Below are 23,037 nucleotides of genomic sequence, written 5' to 3'. Positions count from 1 at the left end.
CGACGTGGGATTCGATCCCGGGTCTCCAGGATCGCGCCCTGGGCCAAAGGCAGGCGCTAAACCACTGCGCCACCGAGGGATCCCTCTGAGAGTTTTTTTTTTTTTTTTTTTTTTTTTTACCATGAATGAGTCGTTGAATTTTGTCAAATGCTTTTTCTGCATCAGTTGATATTATCATGTGATTTTCTTCTTTAGCCTGTTAATATGGCAAATTACATTATTTTTCAAATATGGAGCCAAGCTCGCTTCCCTCACTTGTTCATGGTGTATAATTCATTTTATATATTGCTGAATTCTACTTGCCAGTATTTTGTCCAGGATTTTTTCTTTTATCTATACAGAGGAGATTAATCTGTAGCTTTAAAAAATTATATTGTTTCTGGTTTTGTATCTGAGTAGTAACTAGCTTCTTAAAAAGAAAAGTGTTCCCTCCTTTTCAATTTTCCAGATAAGCTTATGTAAAATGTGTTAATTCTGCTTAAAATATTTGATAGAAATTACAGGCAAAACTAATTGGGCCTGAAGATTTAGCTTTTAGTTTTTAAAATTACATATTCAATTTCCTTAGTAGGTATAGAGCTGTTCAAATGATTTATTTCATTTGTGTTCTTTGTAGTAGTTGTTTCTCAAGGAAGTAGTCCACTTTGTGTAAGTTGTAAAATGTACGTGTGCAGAGTTGTTTGTAGTATTCCTTTATTATCCTTTCGATGTCTCTGGGTCTCTAGTGATATTCCCCATTTCATCCTGGTTTTTCCTTGTTTTTTGGGGTTCTTTTTTTTTTTGGTAATATTGCTAGAGATTGTCGGTTTTAATGATCTTTCCAAAGAACCAATTATTTGTTTAATCAGCTTTTTCTCGTTCTGCTGTTTTCAATTGCACTGAAATTTTTGCTTTTATCTTTATTATCCTTCTGCTTGCTTTTGGTTTATTTTGTTCTTCTTTTTCTGAGTTTGAGATGAGAGCTTCGATTAAGATTTTCTTCCTTGTTCTAATATCCATCTATAAATGTCCATCTCTGTATTGCTTTACCCGTGACTCAAAAATTCTGGTTACATTTTCATTTTCATCCAGTTCAATGTTTTGTGTGACTTTTTTGAGGCTTCCCCTTTGAACATGGATTATCTAAAGGTATGCTGTTTAGTTTCCAGTATTTGGAAGTTTTCCTGTTTTCTTTCTGTTACTGATTTCTAGTTTGATTACATTGTAATCAGAAAACATACTCTGAATGACTTCAATATTTTAAGCTTGTTGAGGTTTGGTTTACGGCCCAGGTTATGGTCTACTTTGGTATATGATCTATGACAGTGTAAACTGAATGTGTATGATGCTGTTTTGGGGAGGGGAATGTTCTATAAATGTCAATTAGATTCTGTTTGGCTGATGGTATTGTTGAGTCCTTCTATGTCCTTGCTGATTTTCTATCTATTTGTTCTATCAATTGTTGAGAAAAGAGTATTGAAGACTCTAATTATGGATTTTTCTTTCTCCTTTCAGTTCTATCAGGGGCTCTTATTATTAACCAACAAAATGAAAGTCCTGGCACCCTACGTGCCCTTCTCTGATAACACCCTGGCTGAAGTGCTGGAGTACATCACTATAGCCTCTCTTCCTCCCCAGATTTATTGAGGTATAACTGAAAAAACCGTAGTATATGTAAAGTGTATAACATGATGATTTGATATTCATATACCATTGTGAAAGGAGTCCCACCATCAAGTTAATTCACACATCCATCCAACTCACGTTACCTCTTTCTTTGGTTAAAATGCTTACGACTTTTTGTCTTATTTAGCAATTATCAACTATACAGTACAGTATTATCAACTATAGTCACCATGCTATACACTAAATCCTCAGAACTTATCCATCTTATAACTGAAAGTTTGTACCTTTTAACCAACCTCTCTCCATTTCCCCCATCCCCCAGCAAGTACCATTTTACTGTTTCTGTAAGTTTGACTTTTTTTTTTTTTAAGATTCCACATATAAGTGATATGCAATATTTGTCTTTCTCCATCTGATATACTTTACTTAGCATAATGCCCTTCACGTACATCCATGTTCATTAAAGCCTCTTGAGGTTGAAGTCTAAGACCCAAACTGAACCTTTGCTGCCCTGGGTGTGTGGATGAGGCCAGTCTTTTCTGTCATGGTTGGCTAGAGTAGAACAATTCTTGTCTACAAGGTTTCTATCTTGCTAGATTGCCATTTTCCTAATCATTTTGCTAGCGAGAACACGCTTTTCTTGTTTACACCTGTTGGCATTCCCAGGTTGCTGGCTTCTTTAGCTCCAAATCAGGGATATATGAAGCAAAAAGGGCCTAGACAGGCTTTCTTCTTTCTACCTTTCATGGAATCTCCTTATGTTTATTTTATACAAAGTTTCCAGGGTTTTGTTTTGTTGTTGTACTTAATGGGCAGAATAGGTAAACATACATTTTACAGCTTCCCAGAAATCAAAATGCCTTTACATCAGAGGAAGTGCTAGTGCCTTCCTGAGATCACAGCTATGTTAAAAAGAGATATTTTATCTTCAGTAAAATTCTAAAATGATAGCTATGCTTCATAAGTAAAGACAAACATGCTGTTGCCTTCCTAGCTTTGTGAATTGAGAAACTGATAACAAAAATTAGTCTAACATTGATACTGCCCTCTTACCTTTTCTTTGCACTTTTAAAACATTGACATTTTGTCCACAAAACTTCAACAAAGCCTCCCTTTTCTCTCTGACCAGTCTACCTTCCATATCAGAAAATAGCCCTAACTCAGAGTTCCATGGTTAGAAATACAGCTTAGGTATTGCATCATTCCCCATGAGTTCTGAAACACACACAGCAGTATAGTAATAAAGGAATACTGGAGAGCTATACTATCTCATATTTCAAAGGAGTATTTTCAGCATTGCAATAATACTATCTTCATCAAACATAATAGGATCTCAGGGTTTGGCAGACATCAGCTTTCAATAATATTCTAATGATCAGTATAAATTTACCTAGGAATTACTAGCAGTAATTCCAAAGGTATTAGCTCAGTTTACTTACGTTTCTTTTAGATGTTTGGGTAGCTAACAGTAATCTCATTTTATAGAATCTTATAACAGAGTAAGTCTATGGATAATCCAAGATACGCATACAGCATGTTATACAGAGAACAGGATTTACACAAAAGACAGGGCTCTGCCATTTACAAGCTGTACATTCTTGCGCAAATCATTTAAAACTATTTCCTTATTTTTAGTGAGGGAAGAAAAGACAAAGAGCTTAGACTAGGATATTCCAATTCTGAATCTTAGGATTTAAAACTCTGTTTGATTATCAAAATTCAGGAATCTTTATAACAAAGTAGTTTATTTCACTCATTCATTCAACAAGGAATTACTGAATGTCTGTTCTATGTAAAGCATTATGCTGAGTTTTTGGACTGAGACCTATTTAAGTGGGACCAAAGATTATGTGGCCTAACTATCCCAACCCAACTCCATTTACTAGTAGTAAGGGCACTTACATAACTTTAGATTCAAAGTTCTCAAACTTGAGCCCACATCAAAATTACCAGAAATGCTTATAAACACAGTTTGCTGGACCTCACCCTAAGTTTCAGCTATGGTAGAGTCTGAGAATTTGCGTATCTAAGTTCCCAGATGATGCGGATGCTACTGGTCTAGGGAGCACACTTTGAGAAACACAGACTGAGATAAACAAAAAGACCATGGAGGGGCCAAGTCCTATATGTAAGGAGTCACTACACTAAAGGATGTTCTTGCCTCTTATGCATACTTTTCCATCTCCACTTTCCTTGAAACAATATCCACTCCCTCTCACTTGAGAAGCAGTTAAATTCCTACTCTTTGTGCTTCTAGTGAAATTACTGATCTTTATTTTATCTCTCTAGTCACATTGACTTGTCCCAGAGGTAAGCACATGACCAAAGACAAGCCAACTAAAGAGTTCTTCCTTAGATTTTTCCAAACCAAAGAGAAAGAATGGCTCATTTTTTTCCCTTTCTAAAACAAACTAAAAGGATAGGACCTCACAACTGTCAGGGTCTATATGCAATATGAGAGAATGTGGGCAACAAACAAAATGGAAATTGAAATGAGAGACAGAGAGAAGATAAGCATAAAATTAAGTCTTTGATCTAGTTATATCTGAGGTAGGCTGCACATCTATTCTTCCCAGTTACAAAAGACAATACATTCTTTTTTTTATTGCTTAAATTAAGTGGTTAATTGGGTTTCAATTTCTTACAACAGAAAATTCTGACTCACAGAAGGTGACCCAAAGATATGTCCCCAATAAATGAGGATAGAGTACAGTAACTAGTTAAAAGTTGTCTTGGGGGACTCCTGGGCAGCTCAGAGGTTGAGCATCTGCCTTCGGTTCAGAATGTGATCCCTTGGAGCCGGGACCAAGTCCCACATCGGGCTCCCTGCATGAAGCCCTCTGCCTATGTCTCTGACTCTCTCTTTCTGTGTCTCTCATGAATAAATAAATAAAATCTTTAAAAATAAATAAATAAAAGCCACCTTGTAAGTCAGCCACTCGTCAGTTGTGTGACCTAAGCAAATAACTTAGTTATCTAAGCCTTGTACATAAAATGGAAATAACACAGCCTACCTCAGTGTTCTCATAAACATCAGATGAGATAACTCACACAATGTACCAACAGAGAATGTTCAATGAATGCTACTTGTTAATATTTACTGAACATTGATCTCCCAGCTACTATAATTGTGCTTCACATGCTAGTTTATGAAGTTCTTTAATTTAGGGCCCAGGATGAATAAAGTGATGTTGTAAGGCATGAGCTCACAAAGGTAGTTTAGACTGGAACAAAAGCTTATTCCTTGTGGTAAGCTTGAACATGCTTGAACATGAAAGAGCATTTCACATCCTTACTGGTTTTTTTGGTAGTTCAGTAGATTCCTATAGCACTCTTTTTACCTCTAAAGGTACTTAAGCGTTCAGTCACGCATTTTAGTTATAATCCATGTATTTATATTTCCCACAACTACAGAAAGGCATCAACTTTGGGGTAAAAACTCATATAGTGTTAACAATATAGAGAAAATATCTGACGAAATTCAACATCCATTCGTGATTTTTAACAGAAATCTTAGTAAACTAAAATTTTAAAATGTTCCTAACATGATAAATATTACAAAAATCAATAGCAAATCCCATACTTCATGAGAAACTGTTGAAAGCTTTCTCTTTGAGATCTGGAACAAGACAAGCCTGTTCTCATCACTTTTATTTTATAGTGCTTTGGAAGTTCTAGTCAGTACAGAATGGCAAATAAATAAATAAATAAATAAATAAATAAAGTTTAGAAAGAAATAAATACTGTCATTATTCACTGAAAATATGGTTTTGATAAAATAATTCCAAAAGAATTTACATATGTTATTAATATTAGTAAGCGATTCTAGCAAAGTTGCTAGCTACAGGGTCAATACACATACACACATAAACAGAAAATAAATTTTTTAAAGAACTATACATTTACAATAGCATAAAAAGTATCAAATAACTAGAAATAAGTCTAACAAAAAATGTAAAAGATACAGATCTTTTATTAATCTTTTTAATCGATCAGAAACGATTAAACATTAGAGAGAGAAATTAAAGATGATCTAAATAAATGAAGAACGCTATTCCATATACATGTATCAGAAGAGTCGGAATTATAAAGAGTCAGTTCTCTTCCTAATTATCTGTAGATTCAATGCAATCTGAATCACAATTTCAACAACTTTTTTTGTGGAAATTGACAAGCTTTTATACTAAAATGTATGTGAAAGTGAAAAGGGAAAAGAATAACCAAAGCACTCTGAGGAAGAACATGGAGAACATTCTCTACCAGATATTAAGATGGTGTGGTATTCATGCTAAGCAACATAAATACACCAAAGTAGTACAATAGAGAGCCCTGAAACACATCTGCACACAAATGGGTACTTGATTTATAACAAAGATTTTGGTTATATAATAGAGCAGACACAACTGGAAATCCATGTGGAAAGAAAAGAAACAAAACAATCCCTACACCTCACACTCTATAAAAAATTATTCCAGGAAGAGAATGATCTAAATGTAAGAGTCAAAACAACAAAGCTTATTTAAAAAGGTAATTTAAGGGACTATTTTAATTATCACAGAGTATGAAAAGATTTCTTAAGCAGGAAACAAAAAGTACAAACCATAGAAAAGTAGGAAAAAAGGCACTATCTCAAAATTAAGAATTTCTGCTCATTAAAGTACACCACTGAGAGTAAAAAGGTAAGCCATAGAGAAGGGAAAGAGATTTTTAATACATATAACTAAAGGATTTGTGTCCAGAACACACAAATAACACAAATCAGTAAGAAAAAAATCTAAAAATCAAATAAGAAAATGAGCAAAAAAACCTTTACCAGTAACGTCCAAATAAATGGTCAGTAAATATTATTAATCATGAGGGAAAGCCCCATTAAAACCACTACACGTATACCAGAATTTCTAAAAAGACTGCCAATAACTTGTTATACATAAGAATACAGAGCAATGAGACCTTTCATACGCAGCTAATTAATCTGTAAATTGGTACAACCATTTCACATATACTAAATTTAAATACCTGTATATCCTAAGGCCCAGAAATTCCATTTCTACATGTGTATACAACAGAAATGAATGCATATGTGCACCCAGAATCTGAAAACACCAATGACCTCAATATCCATCAATAGCAGAATATAGTGATATACTCATAATTGGATTAATATATAGCAATAAAAATAAATGAACTATCTTTTCATAAAACTTGCATAATGTTGAGCAAAAAAAAAAAGCCAAACACAGAATATATATTCTACACTTTACTGTATAAAGTTTTAGAAGAATTAAGTAAAACCAAACAATGGTGTTTAATGATACACATTTAAAAAGACAAAGAAGTATGAATCATAAAATCAGATTATTGATTACCTTTGGTGATGGGGAATAAAACCAATCACAAGAGAACAAAAAGAATAATGAAATACTGCTAAGATTCTGTTTCTTGATGATAGTTCTATGATTGCTTGTGTCATCAAAATTCACTGAGCTGTACATTTTTGGTTTTTATACTGTATATTAAATTTCACAATTAAAAAGTTTTAAAAATATTCAAATTAAATCTTTCAAAACATGTTTTCATAATTTTTAACACTAAGTTAATATATTTTTTCAGATTTTATTTATTTATTCATGAGAGACACAGAGAGAGAAAGAGAGAGGCAGAGACACAAGGCAGAACGAGAAGCAGGCTCCATGCAGGGAGCCTGATGCGGGACTCGATCCCAGGTCTCCAGGATCACACCCTGGACTGAGGCGGCACTAAACCGCTGAGCCACCTGGGTTGCCCAACACTAAGTTAATATTATAAATCAATAATGCATATGTTATCTCAAATAGTATCAAGAAATAAGTAAACATTACGAGAAGAAGATACATAAGCTACATAAATATTCTAATAGTCTATATGCTAACATTCTTATAGATGTTATTTTAGAGCTAAATATTGAATGTTTCTTCAGAATAATTATCAAGAAAAAGTGTCAACCAGAAACAGCTTACTCATTTTAGCAGTCGTGATACTATTGTAATAACCTGAAACAATTATATTTCAAGTGGACAGATAGATTTGGTTCTCTGTTAGTGTTATAGTCCATTCAAAAATTCAATATACTTTCATCCTCCCTCACTCTAACTTATCTCCCTCTTATTAAAATCCACAAAAATCTCCCCATCTCAGTATCTTTAAATTAATTATATCTGAAGTTTCTATTTTCCCCAACATTTTTGTACTGATGTATAATTAATGTACAATGTTAGTTTCAGATGTACAATGATTCCATAATTCTATAAATTACTCAGTGTTCATCAAGATAAGCGTATTCTTAATCCCCTTTATCTATTTCACCCAATTTCCCTACCCATTTTCCCTCTGGTAACCATCAGCTTATTCTCTATATTTAAGAGTCTGTTTTTTGTCTCTTTTTTTTTGGTATATTTTGTTTCTTAAATTCCACATATGAGTGAAGTCATATGGTATTTGCTTTCTCTGACTTATTTCACTTAGCATTATGCCCTCTATGTCCACCCATGTTGTTGCAAATGGCAAGATTTCATTCTTTTTCATGGCTGGAGAGTATTCCATTGTGTGTATGGTTCTTTTAACCATTCACCCATCAATGGACACTTGGGTTGCTTCCATATCTTGGCTATTGTAAATAATGGTACAATAAACATAAGGGTGCATATAGCTTTTCAAATTAGTGTTTTCCTTTTCTTTGGGTAAATATCATAATGGAATTATTGGATCATATGGCATTTCTATTTTCTAATTTTTTAAGGAACCTCCATACTATTTTCCGCAATGGCTGTACCAATTTGCATTCCCACCAGTACTACAAGAGAGTTCCTTTTTCCCCACCGAAACTTGTTATTTCTTGTGTGTTTGATTTTAGCCATTCTGCCAGGTATAAGGTGATATCTCATGGTGGTTTTGATTTGCATTTCATGTGTCTGTTGGCCATCTGTATGTCTTCTTCAGAAAAATACTAAAGTCCCCTGCCCATTTTTATTCAGATTATTTGTGGTTTTAGGTGTTGAGTTGTATAAGCTTTTCATATCCTTTGGATATTAATCTTGTGTTGGACATATCATTTGAAAACATCTCCCATTCAGTTGCCTTTTTGTTTTGTTGATGGTTTCCTTCACTGCGCAAAAGCTCTTTATTTTAGTGAGTCCAATAATTAAATATTGCTTTTGTTTTCCTTGTCTGACGAGACATACCTAGAAAAATGTTTCTCTGGCCAATGTCAGAGAAAATACTGCCTGTGCTCTCTCCTAGGAGTTTTATGGCCTCAGGTCTTACAGTTAGGTCTTTGATCCATTTTGAGTTTATTTTTTTGTATGGTGTGAGAAAGTGGTCCGGTGGTCCAGTTTCATTCTTCTGCATGTAGCTTTCACACCTTTTGTTGAAGAGACTGTCTTTTCCCAATTGTATATTCTTGCCTCTTTTGTCATAGATCAATTGACCATATAAGCATGGATTTGTTTCTGGGTTCTCTATTCTGTTCCATTAATGTAGGTGTCTATTTTTAGCACCATTCTATTCTTTTTCTTAAGTAAATTCTATACCCAAAGTGGAGCTTAAACTCACAACCCCAAAATCAAGAGTCACATGTTCTTCTGACTGTGCCAGCCAGGGGACCCCGGTGTTTTGATTACTACAGCTTTGTAATGTATCTTTTTTTGTTGTTGTTGTATCTTAAAATATATATCTTAAAATCTGGAATTGTGATTACCATCTTTGTTCTTCTTTTTCAAGGTTGCTTTGGCTATTCAGAGTCTTTGTGTTTCCATACAAACACTTTAGTACTATTTGTTCTAGATGTCTGAAAGATGCTGTTGGTATTTTGATAGGGATTGCATTAGATCTTTAGATTGCTTTGGGTAGTATGGATACTTTAACAATATTGGGTCTTCCAATCCATGAGCATGGAACATCTTTCTATTTGTGTCATCTTAAATTTCTTTTACCAATATTTTATAGTTTTCAGAGTATAGGTCTTTTACCTCCTTGGTTCTTTAAAATTGGTATTTTATTATTTTTAGTACAAGTGTAAATGAGACTGCTTTCTTCATTTCTCTTTCTGCTATTTCATTATTAGTGTATAGAAGTGCAATAGACTTGTTATTATTTTTGTATTCTCTGACTTTACTGAATTCATTTATCAATAGTAGTATTTTTGGTGGAGTCTTAAGGATTTTATATATATGGTATCATATCATCTGCAAATAGTAAATATTTTACTTCTTCCTTACCAATGTGGATGCCTTCTTTTTCTTGACTGATTACTGTAAAAATTCAATATACATCTTAAGATGGTTCTTTTCATATCCTTTCTCCAACTGATGGTGGAAAAATTGTTTCTATTTATGTATATTTTCCATTTAAATAAAAATGTTATCCTTTAAAAAGTTTTTTGGTGTCATAAATGACCTGAGATTTCTTTTAGGCACAAGCAATGAAAGACAAGGCACATAAATGTTATCCTATCTAACACTTTTCCAAAGCCAATCTTTCTCTGATTGTTGAATGAAAACTGGTAGTAACAGAATGCTACATTTTAACAACTTACTACATTAGAAAGATAATTATATAATAAGTAACTCTGTAACCATACTACATTAAGAATTCCTACAAATCAATAAGAAGCATATACATTTTCAAAATGGATAATAGATACAAAAAGGTAACTCGTATAAGAAATATTCACAGAAGAGGTAAGAATAGCCAATAGACATATGAAAACATGCTAAACATTAATAATAATTAAAGAATGTTAATTAATTTATGAAAACATTTCCCTATCAATTAACAAAAATGAAAATGATCAAAATATTCAATACTGACTAGGACATGGAAAAATAAAAGTATTTCTATACTAACGGTAGGAGTATAAATATTTGGTGCAATCTTTTTGAAAGTTAATCTGATGGTATCCATAAAATTATAAACCCATGCACCTACCCTAATCCCCAGAAATCCCATTCTTAAAATCTATCCTATGAAAATATTAGTGTAAGTGTATAATGATATATTTATAAGGGTATTCATTATAGCACTAGCATGGGAGAGTATTGAATACATTTTAGTATGTTCATACAATGGAATATCAAGCTCTCATTTTAAAACGTAGAACATCTTTGTTATTAGTTTGGAAAGATGTCTAAGATATATTATTAAGCAATTAAAATAAGTGGCAGAAAAATATATATAGCACTTCACTTTTATTTCTGAAAAAGAAACTGTACATAGGTATATATGTAAGCATAGAAAAATATCGGCAAGTAAACACACAAACTCTTAACCTATGGAGGGGAAGAGAATTTGGTTTGAAGAGGAGGAAGAGGGAAGATTTTTTATCTTTTATTTAATACTTTGCATTGTTTGAATTCATTTTTAACAAGTATATGTTTTATTTTAAAGATAAAGAAGTATTTAAATATAATATTTATTGGGTTTTGCATTGTACCCATGTTGGGGTTACTTTATCATTGTACTTTTTCATGAAGTGTCACTTGACAGAATGAGACTATTCTCTCAGAACCTCTAAAGGAAAACAAACAAAAACACTAGAAACAACACATTCTCTGCTTGAGTCAGCATTAGTTCATTTCACTGAGGGATAAGTTAAATCTAGAATAGATTTAGAAATCTAGAATGTTTGAGATTAGAAACCTACACAAAGCATTTTCAACAATGAAGACAGTGAAGATAAACAAAGAATCAAACCCACCTGGACTATATCCAAAACCATGCCGGCTGAAACTGTTCCAAAACCAGCTAGTAAAAATGGCACAAGTATTTGCAGTGCCATGACACCACTGGATTCCTTTGGTGATTTCTGGTTTGTTTCCACAATGGCGTCTTCATCCCCTTCACTAGATGCATCTTCATTCTGTAGCATGGCAGCAGCCTCTGCAGTACTCCTTCCATCACAGAACTTGTAGTTGGCATAGTCGTCATACTTGGGGCTGCAGCTTCCTGGTGTGTGCCCATTATTGCCATGAAAAGACTGCTCTGAGAAACTGTGAAACTCCATGTGCTGCTCAGATCGACTGCTAAAAGTCTGTGCTGCTGTTGATAACCCATCTTGCCAAATGCCATTTGCTTTTTTGTGTCTATCTTCCTGGTTTTTCTGGTAAATTACTGGAACCATACTCAACAATAAATTTAAAAACTTATCAGACTGAATTGTATTTAAGCTTAAAGTCCAGTCTACTAAACCTCCTCCACTACTTGGACCACTACTTATGTCATTAGTAATAGATCTTCCTTTGCTATTAGTCATATTGTCATCGCAAAAGACCCTGTACTCCTTAGACCTCAAGCTTTGTACACCATTGTAGGTAAATCAGAACCACACAAATGCTGGTTTGAATTAAGATGTTGCCTTCATTTTGTAGGAAATAACGTTTCTACTAAGAAAAGGTGTATAGAAGTTCCACAGAGGGACTGGATCTGAAAAGAAGAAAATAAAATAATTTTTTAAAAAAATCAGATTAACTATCTTGATACTTAAGATTCTCATATAAAACACTTATGTTCTTAAACCAACCCTAAGGTAATGACACTATGCTTCGTGGGCTTAACACATAATTGTTTTGAGCCATACAGCTACTTTCTAAACAGAAATAAAGTACAGAACTTTGTGCTCAAATCTTTGTTAAAAGTGTTTATCTTTAATAAATATATTTTTTAAAGATTTATTTATTTATTCATGACAGACAGAGAGAGAGGCAGAGACACAGGCAGAGGGAGAAACAGACTCCATGCTGGGAGCCCAACTCGGGACTTGATCCCAGGACTCCAGGATCGCGCCCTGGGCCAAAGGCAGGCACCAAACCACTGAGCCACCCAGGGATCCCCCTAAAAGTGTTTATCTTTGCATACTTTACATAATTGATACCTATGTAAAGCCATCAAGTCTCTGCAATTCTACAGAGAACAAATTTATTAAATAAAGTGATGGCTTCTGGGGTGCCTGGGTGGCTCAGTCGGTGAAGCAACCAACTCTTGGTTTCAACTCAGGTCATGATTTCCAGGGTCAGGAGTTGGAGCCCTGCTGCAGGCTCTGCTCAGCTGGGAGTCTGCTGGAAGATTCTGTCTTTCTCTCTCTCTCTCTCTCTCTCTAAAATAAATGAATAAATCTTTAGTGATGGCTTCTATTACTATACAGAGGTCTCAGAATCAAATTGTTACAACTCTTTACATATGTCAGTATATAATAAGTAGTAAAGAATATGGCATTATATTTAAATGTTAAATAATAAACTTACTTTATTTACAACTTAATGTATCATATAATTCATCAAAATGTTATTTTTATTAAAACATGAGGAGACAATGCTAATGTTTGCCATAAAAATATTTGGTAAATATTCTGAACACTGCTTAGGGCATTTATTTCATATATAAAAATAGGTTGCAATCATATTTGTACAACTCATTACAACTGATTTAGGAATATCTACAAAATAACTACAAAGAAAAGGAGCTACAGATACTCACTAAATGTTCTACTTTGCAAGCCAACCAAAAGAAAGCTTACAATGCACTTACTACTTAATGCTCTTCTCAAAGTCCGCTCTGACCCCCAATCCCAGAGTAGGCTTCTGAGTGGCTGGCCAGCAACCAAATCCTCTCTAAAGACTCTGAAATCAAGGGACACAGACACATACTGTAGCTAGTTTGACAGTGATAGGCACTGAAGCTGCAAGGTCATATACCACCCACCCAGGTAGAGAGCCTGACTATTTGGACAGCTGCTGCCAGAGCTACACAGGCTTTCAAAGGGATCCACTGCAATGGGTCTAAAGGCCTCAGGTCAGGAACATCCAGGTCTGCCTTGTACTTCCAAGAGCATCGAGATCAAGAAATTGGCACTTATTTGATAACAGATAGGTGTTCTCACTGCCCAACTGCACTGCCACCCACCAAGTGAGAACTGATAATTACTACTGCCAGTCACTGCTTTTAATGAAAATTATTACATCCTTCAATGCTTGTTGTCAGTTCCTTACAATGTCCACTCCTTTGATAGGAAGATCAACAGCAAACAGAGGTGTATAGCAAGCAGGTGGTATGGCCTGTCTAATCTATTTCATCATTCACTCATTTTCTTTCCTTCCTTTTTGTGATTATGGAGGAATCCTGGAATCCTACTGAGAAACATTTTAAAACAGATTGTGGGACCCCAGATCTACTACTGACCAGGAATATCTATGTTTCTTTTTAAACTCGCCCAAGGGATTATAGTGCAGACTTCTCGTGGACTTGCCATAAAAATCCAATGAGTAGGGGCACCAGGGTGGCTCAGTTAGTGAGGGTCTGCCTTCAGCTCAGGGCATGACCCCAGGGTCCCAGGATCAGGTCCCACATCAGGCTCCCTGCATGGAGCCTGCTTCTCCCTCTGCCTGTGTCTCTGCCTCTGTGTCTCTCATGAGTGAATAAATAAAATCTTAAAAAAATAATAATTCAATGAATAGATTAAGTACTAGTGGCCATTTTTTGCCATTTGCAGGTTTTCAGTAAACATACATAGCAAGGCAATGTTTAAAGAAAATCAGATGAATGGAACTAACGTCCAGAGTAAAGCAGAGGAGAAACCAAGTAGTCCCAGAAAAAGAAAGACGGCCAGAATAGCTACCCGAGAACTTTCCATGTAATAAGAGGCTCAGCTATACTTCTGGAACTTATGAGGTTCCCAACAGCCTCATATGAGTAGACTGAGTGGCTTTCTGTTCCTTCTACCCATTTGCTTCTTTTTTTAAAGAGTGAGCATTTCACTGCCTCAAAGAGATCTTCAGTTAAATAAAATATAAAACAAACCTCAAAGTGATTGAACTTTAAGATAAGTCTATACTACTGAAGGGCCTGTCATGGATACAGGCAATTTCTTCTTCCTTTTGAAGCAGAATTATCCGGTTGATCAAAATGGAGAGAACTGGGGAAACTTGACCAACTAACACTAGATAGAAAAATGAAAGGAAGAGAAGGTGAAGGGTGGGGAGGAATCTCCCAAGACAAGTCCTCTCCATTAGAATGCTTACAGGGCATGGCTAAGCACACAGTCAACACAGACTTGGCCAAGCGGGATCCAGATGCAAAGAAAGATTCGTACAGCTCATACTTTTGCTCCTAGTATTCTTACTTTGGCACAAGCAATTTGGAAGGTAAGATGGAGAGATGGATATTCAACCAGGGCCTTTGTGCACAGAGACCATGAGGTGGGTCTGAAATCTAGCCCAAGGCTCCATTCATGGGGCTGCCTTGTTCTGGGAGGCACTGTTTTTAAGTTGACACAAATTTCCATTTCCTACGTGAATCTGTTCTTCCTCTATTTCATGCAGTTCAGGTAGGCTTATCAATCAACAGTATCCTACCCTCCAGATCACATGACAAGTGGCTCCAGCAGGACCTAAGTCCTTCCCTGGAATTTTACATTTTTGTTTTCTTACTATTTCCTGAGTGACTACTAGATGCTGGGGTTACACAAAATTAATAAAACAAGCACCATTCCTGCTTCTAATGGATTCTATCTTGTGCTGGGGATGATACACACCATATGAGCAAACAAATAAGATAATCTGTGATAAAGGCTCTAAAGGAAACATTTGATTTAATGAGTGAATAAGTTACTGGGCTACTTTAGAGTGAAAGGCCTCTGGAAGAGTTTTCTCACTTCTCTTTGAAGTGACATCATTCTGAAGCTGCCATTTTATCAAAAGTAGCACCTCAAAAAGTCTCCTCTACCACCACCACCACCACCACTTGAAGGGAAACAGTAGTACTCTACTGCTTTTAAATTTTTAAATTTATTTTATTTTTAATTTGCAACTTCAGGATTTCAAGGTAGGCTATTCTATTAAAGTTCTAAAGATACTGTTTCTCCTCGGCTAGGTCAGTACTACATTAATATAATCTACTAAGTAACTGAAGAATGACATAAAATATTCCCCTGGCATTCTTTACCTTTAAATCCTGAATTCTCTGTGTTACAAAGAAACAAATCTCTAAGAACAAAGAATCTGCTACTTTATTCACTGATGGCCAATATTTGCACAAAATAGAAGTCACAAATTTAAAAAAAAAAAAAAATCTGGGGGAGGGGCACCAGGGTGGCTCAGTGGTTGAACATCTGCCTTTGGCACAGGTCATGATCCTGGGGTCCTGGGATCGAGTCCTGCATCCAGGGTCCCTGCTCAGTGGGGAACCTACTTCTCCCTCTCCCTCTGCCCCTCCCCCTACTTGGGCTCACTCACTTGCTCTCTCTCTCTCTCAAATAAAATATTTTTAAAAAATAAAATAAAATTACAAATTTAAAAATCTGGAGCAGTAGAGTACAAGTAGAATGGTTAAAACTGTGTCCTGGGATTTTTTTTCTTCCAAAACTGCAAAATGAAAAAAAAATTATCTATACTATCATCTAATGTCAATGAAAATATGAGGCATGATTCAAAAACCCCAGACTGAGTAGCTGTATCAAATCCTGTCATTTAGCAGTTTTGTTCCAAAGAAGACAACTCTATTTTACTGCCTTACGCCCTTGTTACTCTAAATATGGTTTATGGTCCAGCAGTACTGGTATTACCTGGGAGCTTGTTAGACTTGCAGGCTCTCAGCTCCCATCCCTACCCCCAATCTATGAATCAAAACCTTCACTTTTAATAGCATCCCCAAGTGATTTGTGTACACACACAAGTTTGAGAAGCACCTCCCTACACATTCAAAAAAGAATCTGATTTACTTTCACTACACTCAAAATGAGTCACACTTTCAAATGTGAATAAAGGTATGAGCACTGGTAATACATAAAACATTATTAATGCAACTGTAAATGTTATACCGCCTTGGAAAACAATGGGCATTATCTACTAAAATTAAAGATGTATATGACCCACATTCCAGCAATTCCACCCCAAATTCATTCCCTGAAGAGACTCTTGCACTGTATACCAGAAGACACATAAAGAATACCCTTAGCAGCATTTTCGTGCTAGCAAAAAACTGGAATTAGCTCAAGAGAAAATCTAAATTGTGGGATATTCATACACTGGAATATATGAAGGGTATGATAAACACAAATTTCAAAAGAACGGTTGTATTTGGCTAAGTGGTATAAAAACATACAGGGGGACAGCCCGGGTGGCTCAGCGGTTTAGCGCTGCCTTCAGCCCAGGGCCTGATCCTGGAGACCTAGGATCGAGTCCTGCGTCAGGCTCCCTGCATGGAGCCTGCTTCTCCCTCTGCCTGTGTCTCTGCCTCTCTCTCTGTGTCTCTCAAGAATAAATAAAATATTAAAAAAAAAAAAAACATACAGGGGGCTTCAAAGGTATTGGTTATATTTTTTCAGTTTGATGGTGGATATCTATTTATTACTGTCCTTTACTCATACACGCTACATGAGTGTTTCAGTATGCATGATGTTGTAGACTATTTTACTCCCATTATTGCTGCCCTCCTGTAAGGAATTATCTCCACCTGTTGCCACCTTCCTTGAAGGGACTATGAGAGGATTAGACTTCCTCATCTCCACTGACACCAGAGTTGGCCACGTGACTTGCATTGGCTAACAGAATGACAGCAGCAGAAACACCTATAAGCAGAAGCAGTTCAGCTATGTCTTCTTTTCCTTGTCATGAGACAGGCACGTTCTAGGTTACTGCTGCTTCCTCAAACTGGGTCCTGGGACAAAGATGCGTGCAGAGCCCCAGCTACTGCAGAGCCCCAGCTACTGTAGCCAATCCTCAGCAACTCACAGGCAACATGTAATGTGAAGAAGAAATAAAGCATTGTGGTTGAAAGCCACCACGAGTCTGGAATTATTACCATAACATGATCTATCAAAAGCTACCTAAAAGTGTATCTTTTAAAAAGGACTCTGATATACAGATTCCTGCCTATTTAAGTTTCGGTGAGTCTCTGATCTACTGAGCACTTATGGGTTCCATCTATGGTTAAAGAGTTTTAAAACAGTGGTTTGCAAATATTTAGATCTCATTAACCAGTCAAACTTCCCCTCAAATTTTACCAAGTTAAAAACAATCTTTCCCAAGGGGCACCTGGGTGGCTCAAAAGTTAAGTGTCCAACTCTTGGTTTTGGCTCAGGTTGTGAAACTGAGCCACCCAGAGCTCGATGCTTTGCATGGAATCCACTTTAGATTCTCCCTCTCCCTCTGCCCCTCCCCCTGATCGCATGTGCTCTCTCTGTCAGATAAATAAAATCTTTAAAATCAATTGTTCCCACCTCACACCTATTAGAATGGCCATCAACAAGAAGATAAAAGATAACAAATGCTGATCAGAATGTGAAGAAAAGGGAACTTTATGTACTGCCAGCGGATTGTAAATTGGTGTAGCCATTATGGAAAACAGTATGGAGGATCCTCAAAAAATTAAAAATAGAACTACCATATGACCTAGCAATTCCACTTCTGGGAACATATCCAAAGGAAACAAAGGCACTAACTTAAAAAGATATCTGCTCCCCTGTGTTCTGAGCACCATTATTTACAATAGCCAGAATGGAACAACCTAAGTGTCCACTGACAGGTAAGTAGACAAAGAAGTTGTCGTGTGTGTACATATATAATACACACACACACACACACACACACACACACACACACACTGGAATATTATCCAGCCATAAAAACAAACAAACAAGGAATACCTGCCATCTGCAACAACATGAATGGACTCTGTGCTTTACGAAGGAAGTGAAATAAGTCAAAAAAAGAGAAATGGGAATACCGTATGATCTCATTTATACGTAGAATCTTTTTTAAAAAGAGAAAGACAAAAAAGAAAAGGAAAGAAACCTAACCTCAAAGAAAAAAGATCAAATTTGTGGTTACCAGAGATAGAGGCAGGGGGAACAGATGGGGGAATCTGAGGAAAAAGGTCAGAGTACAAACTTTCTGTTATAAGATACACAAGAACTAGGGATATAATGTGCAACACCAGAACTATAGTTAGCACTGCTGTAGGATATATAAAAGTTGTTAGAAAAGTAAATCTTGGGGATCCCTTGGTGGCTCAGTGGTTTAGCGCCAGCCTTCAGCCCAGGGCGTGATCCTGGAGACCCGGGATCGAGTCCCGTGTCAGGCTCCTTGCGTGGAGCCTGCTTCTCCCTCTGCCTGTGTCTCTGCCCCCCCCCCCATCATGAATAAATAAAATCTTTAAAAAAAAAAAAAAAGTAAAGTAAATCTTAACAGTTCTACCACAAGGAGAAAAAGAATTTTTCCCCTCCTCATTTCTCTTTATTCTATCTATATGGCATAATGGATATTAATTAAATTTATTGTGGCAATTTTTTCATAACATACATAAGTCAAATCTTTATTTTGTAAACCTGAAACTCACCCAGTGATGTATGTCAATTATATTTCAATAAAACTGTTAAAAATGATATATATATACAAAAATCTAAAGATTTTTTAAATGATATTTTTCTAAAAATATAAGTGTACTTTTAACACCAAAATGTAAAAGGGGAGGAGCACCCACTGGCTAGGTCAGAAGAGCATGCAACTCTTGATCTCCGGGTCGTGAGTTTGAGTCCCACATTGGAAGAAGAGATTACTTAAAATGAGCAAATAAATTAAAACTTAGAAAAATAAAATTAAAAAAAAAAGCACATAGAAGAGGCAAAATCTCAGACTAAAAGACAGCTTTCCATTGAACACATTTAGATGAATCCACTCTATATTCCCTTTGACAGTTTTGTCATGGACAGCACTGGTCTATAGTCATGTCAGGGAGTAACTGACTTTAAGGAAAATAAACTAATACCAGACACTCCTTATGAATTCTACCTCAGTTACAAAAATGAAAAACATGAATGTTCAAATTGCTTGTTTTTAAAACTTAGGAAAAAGCAGTGTATTTTATGTGTGTTGCTTTATTCTTTGTGCTAGAGGAGGTGTTGTTTCATTGCGAAGGTTAAATAATACATGTAAAAAACCCAGCCAACCTGTGAGTTAGCAGGCCTTAATTATTAAGAAAGGCATTAAATGAGAGCTTAATACTTTATCTTCCCATACCAAAAGTGATTTGAGTTACTGTTACCAGTATTACCACATTTAGTCAAAAATCTCAACTTGTCCATCAGGTGGGTATTTTATATGTGTATAAATATATTTGTATAAATCGTATATATTTGTATAAATTGTGTACTTTCTGCTCCTTTCGCTTTCTCTTTGGGTATATGTCTTCTGTGTTTCTGTTTGTTCTTCAAAAGTAGGTAGTAACCAAAGAGGATGTATTATGTGGTCAATTAAATTAGCTTTCAGAAAGATTATGGCAAACAAAACCAGACTTCAGCTGATCTACAAATTATTTCCTTGTTTCATAAACAATTTTGGTTCATTCTTTTGAATAATACTCAGTTAAGTACTTAACTATTTAATTGTATAATCAGTTCATAAAGAAGGATTATGTCTATTTAATTTGCTTTTTTGAAGCACCCAAACAGCAGGTTGACTTTATAGCTGCTCAGTTTTAACTATTTTCATTTTAAGTTTTAAACCTATGTAAACTTAAATTCTTACCAATTTCTCTCAATGATTAACTCCTCCATTTAAGCAAAAATTATGTTTAAAAACCTTTTAGATTTCAATTTCATGACCTGAACTTCAGCTTCTCCATTTCCTATTCGCAATTCTCTTTTCCTTAAGTATTTACCATCAATTAGCACATATCCCAAACAGCTCCTAAACAATCATCCCTCGTATTCTTGTGTTCACCCCAACACCACTTTCTGCCATTCTGACATGACCTCATGCAGAGGCACTCTGCATGAGGGTACTCACCAGAACCCAGGAGGACACCCTAGCACCATTTATGGAGATCAGAGATCTTGACAGCCTGACTATTGAGTCATATTGAAAAACTCTCTTCTCCATTTGAGCTAGCCCTACAGCTATTACCAAAATCATTTCTCATTTTCAGCCCTTTGATCTCATCATTCTCATCCACTGGACTCTACATTGCTTATTTGAGGTGTATTTGTTTGTTTGTTTGTTTTGAACTTCCTAATGTTTCACAATGACTTGATTCCTTCTACTAGGTTATCTAAACCAGGTATATTATTTTCTTTTCTAAGCTTCCTTTATTCAATCCAATTTCCTTTATTCAGCTTTTCCACTTCTACACTTTCTACCAGATTGTTCCACCTCAAAGAAATCTACCCAAATCAATGTAAAACTAAGGGTACAGAGAGGAAAGAACAGTCAAAATTAAATGCCAAAAATGGTTAGCAATTTTCCTATCACAGTTTAAAAAAAGAGAATTTTTTAAAATGAAACGTATCCATTTCGTTCCCACATGACAGAAATGACATGTTGTGTTTCCTGTGATATGTAATAGATCACTTGGCCCTCAAAAGAAATCAATATGGAAATATAAAAGAAATCTCAAGAATTCCAAAGGCACTATTACTGCTTGGCAGAAGAATATAATTCATGGTATCCAGTTAAGAATATATAACTAGAAAAAATACATGAATGTCTTCTGATCATGTCCTGCAGCTAAACAAGGAACAGTAACTACAGTAACTATCCCACCATAACAATTCTAAGAAATGAAGGTGAGTCAATTCAATAACTGTCCCACAGACTTTACAAGATCGAAGTATCAAATTGGTCCAAACAACAGATGAGTAATAGTAATTTACATCTTATAAATTTTTATCACTGTTCAGCTCCTTTAAAAATACTTAGAAACTGAGGGACACCTGGTTCAGTCGGTTAAGGATCCAACTCTTGCTTTCAGCTCAGGTCATCATCTCAAGGTCCTGGGATCAAGCCCCATGTCCAGCTCTGCGTGCTGGGAGCCACGTATAGGCTTGGGATTCCCTCTCCCTCTCTCTGCCCCTTCCCCTGCATGCATATGTACACACTCTTTCACCCTCTCTCAATTAAATAAATAAAATCTTTTTTAAAAAAGTACTTAGAAATTAAAATATAAGACACCATCTCACAAACACCATCCTCTCTGGTTAAAAGGCTCACCTCTAAAGTACAATGAGAATATCTCCCTGCCTTTTTTTCTTTTTTGTCTAAAATACATAACCATCTTCTTTTAAAAACTTGACTTCTTTGACTTAAACTGAATTTAAGCACTCATGTAAGTTTCATTTAAGTTATAGGTAGTGACATCAAACTTTACTGGCAAGTTACTAAAAACTGGGAGAAGGAAAGAACAATTAACTGCTATCTCAGTAACAATGAATTGCTGTAAAATTGCTGGCTCTGATATTTCTTAACAAACACAAAAGCTTGAGAAGTCACGGACATGATTCAACTACTGAGATCCAAAACCTAGCTGACTACATAAAACAATCACTCATTTCTAAAATCGCACACTGACAAAAAAAGAGTAATGTCTTGAAATTTATCAATTCTTTCTATATGCCTAAAAAACAACCAAACATTTGTAAAGAATTGTTTTAAGACCAGAAATAATCAGCGGGTATACTAAATCTTCTGTATAATAAATCCCCAACACATCTCAAACAATTTTTCAAAGAAAACCAGATCCAGAGCAACTAATTTTGTTTCAGAATCACTACCTTCAATTCCACTGAATAAATAAGTAAATAATTTTTGAAAGAATGCTTTATTTAGGATAGAACAAAAACAAGCTAATGAGTCAACTACAACACAATTCATAGTTAAACCATTTCTACTTATTGAGAAAATATTGACAGAATAAATACGTGTGTGTTCAAAGAACTAAGTGTATTGCATAAACAAAGTAGAGTTTATTCTACCAAGTGCCATCAGTTAGATTATATCTAGCCCCTATCAAACCAACTAAAAAATGGGGCGAAAAATTCAATCATTTAACTAGATATTCTGATTAAGTTCACAGCAATACACAAATTCTTTTTCTAAGACAGGAAGTCAACTATTACCAGAAATATCGGTTAGTGCTACTATTTGAAAAAACTTGAGGAATAGTTAGATAGCAAAAGAGTACAATCAGAGAACCCTGTTTTAAGCTTTTCAATAATAAAACAAAGTAGGGATGCCTGGGTGGCTCAGTGGTTGGGCATCTGCCTTTAGCTCAGGACTTGATCCTGGAGTCCTGGGATGAGTCCCACTTCGGGCCCGCTTCTCCCTCTGTCTATGCCTCTGCCTCTCTCCCTCTTTCTCTCTCTCTCTGTGTCTCTCACAAATAAAATCTTTTAAAAAATAAAAATTAAATTTAAAAAAGTTTATTTCTGTTACTCTGTCTTAAACATTTCTTTCATGTATCTTATTCAAAAACTCACTTAATGACTCTCTCCTTTAATTGACAAGCAATGGACATTCATTAATTTCCTGAGAACTACTACTGAGAACATCCCCTTCTCATCAATCATTCATGCATGAAGTCATATGAAACTTTATTTAGAAACAATACAGTTAGCCTTGCTACTGAAAACTGATA

The 23,037-nt window shown here is 35.5% G+C and overlaps 1 protein-coding gene across 9 annotated transcripts in view; it reads right to left on the bottom strand.

Moving 5' to 3' along the window:
* The window catches only part of SLC41A2 (solute carrier family 41 member 2), a 124,773-nt gene that overhangs the window by 89,148 nt on the left and 12,588 nt on the right, over positions 1 to 23,037 (bottom strand). For 7 of the 9 annotated variants that reach the window (XM_025462277.3, XM_049115357.1, XM_049115358.1 and 4 more), the window contains 2 exons: positions 13,162 to 13,253; positions 11,336 to 12,060 (listed from right to left, as the gene is read on the bottom strand). In XM_025462277.3, coding sequence (XP_025318062.1) covers positions 11,336 to 11,890 — 555 coding nt within the window. In that variant the 5' untranslated portion in view covers positions 11,891 to 12,060; positions 13,162 to 13,253. The remainder of the gene's footprint in view (positions 1 to 11,335; positions 12,061 to 13,161; positions 13,254 to 23,037) is intronic. The other 2 variants (XM_035695964.2, XM_025462283.3) reach the window with 1 other exon arrangement.

The sequence above is a fragment of the Canis lupus genome, chromosome 10 (genome assembly GCF_003254725.2).
Source record: "Canis lupus dingo isolate Sandy chromosome 10, ASM325472v2, whole genome shotgun sequence".
NCBI classification, from domain to species: Eukaryota; Metazoa; Chordata; class Mammalia; order Carnivora; family Canidae; genus Canis; species Canis lupus.
Note: the sequence above shows the minus strand (reverse complement) of the source record. Positions and strands in the feature narration are given on the sequence as shown.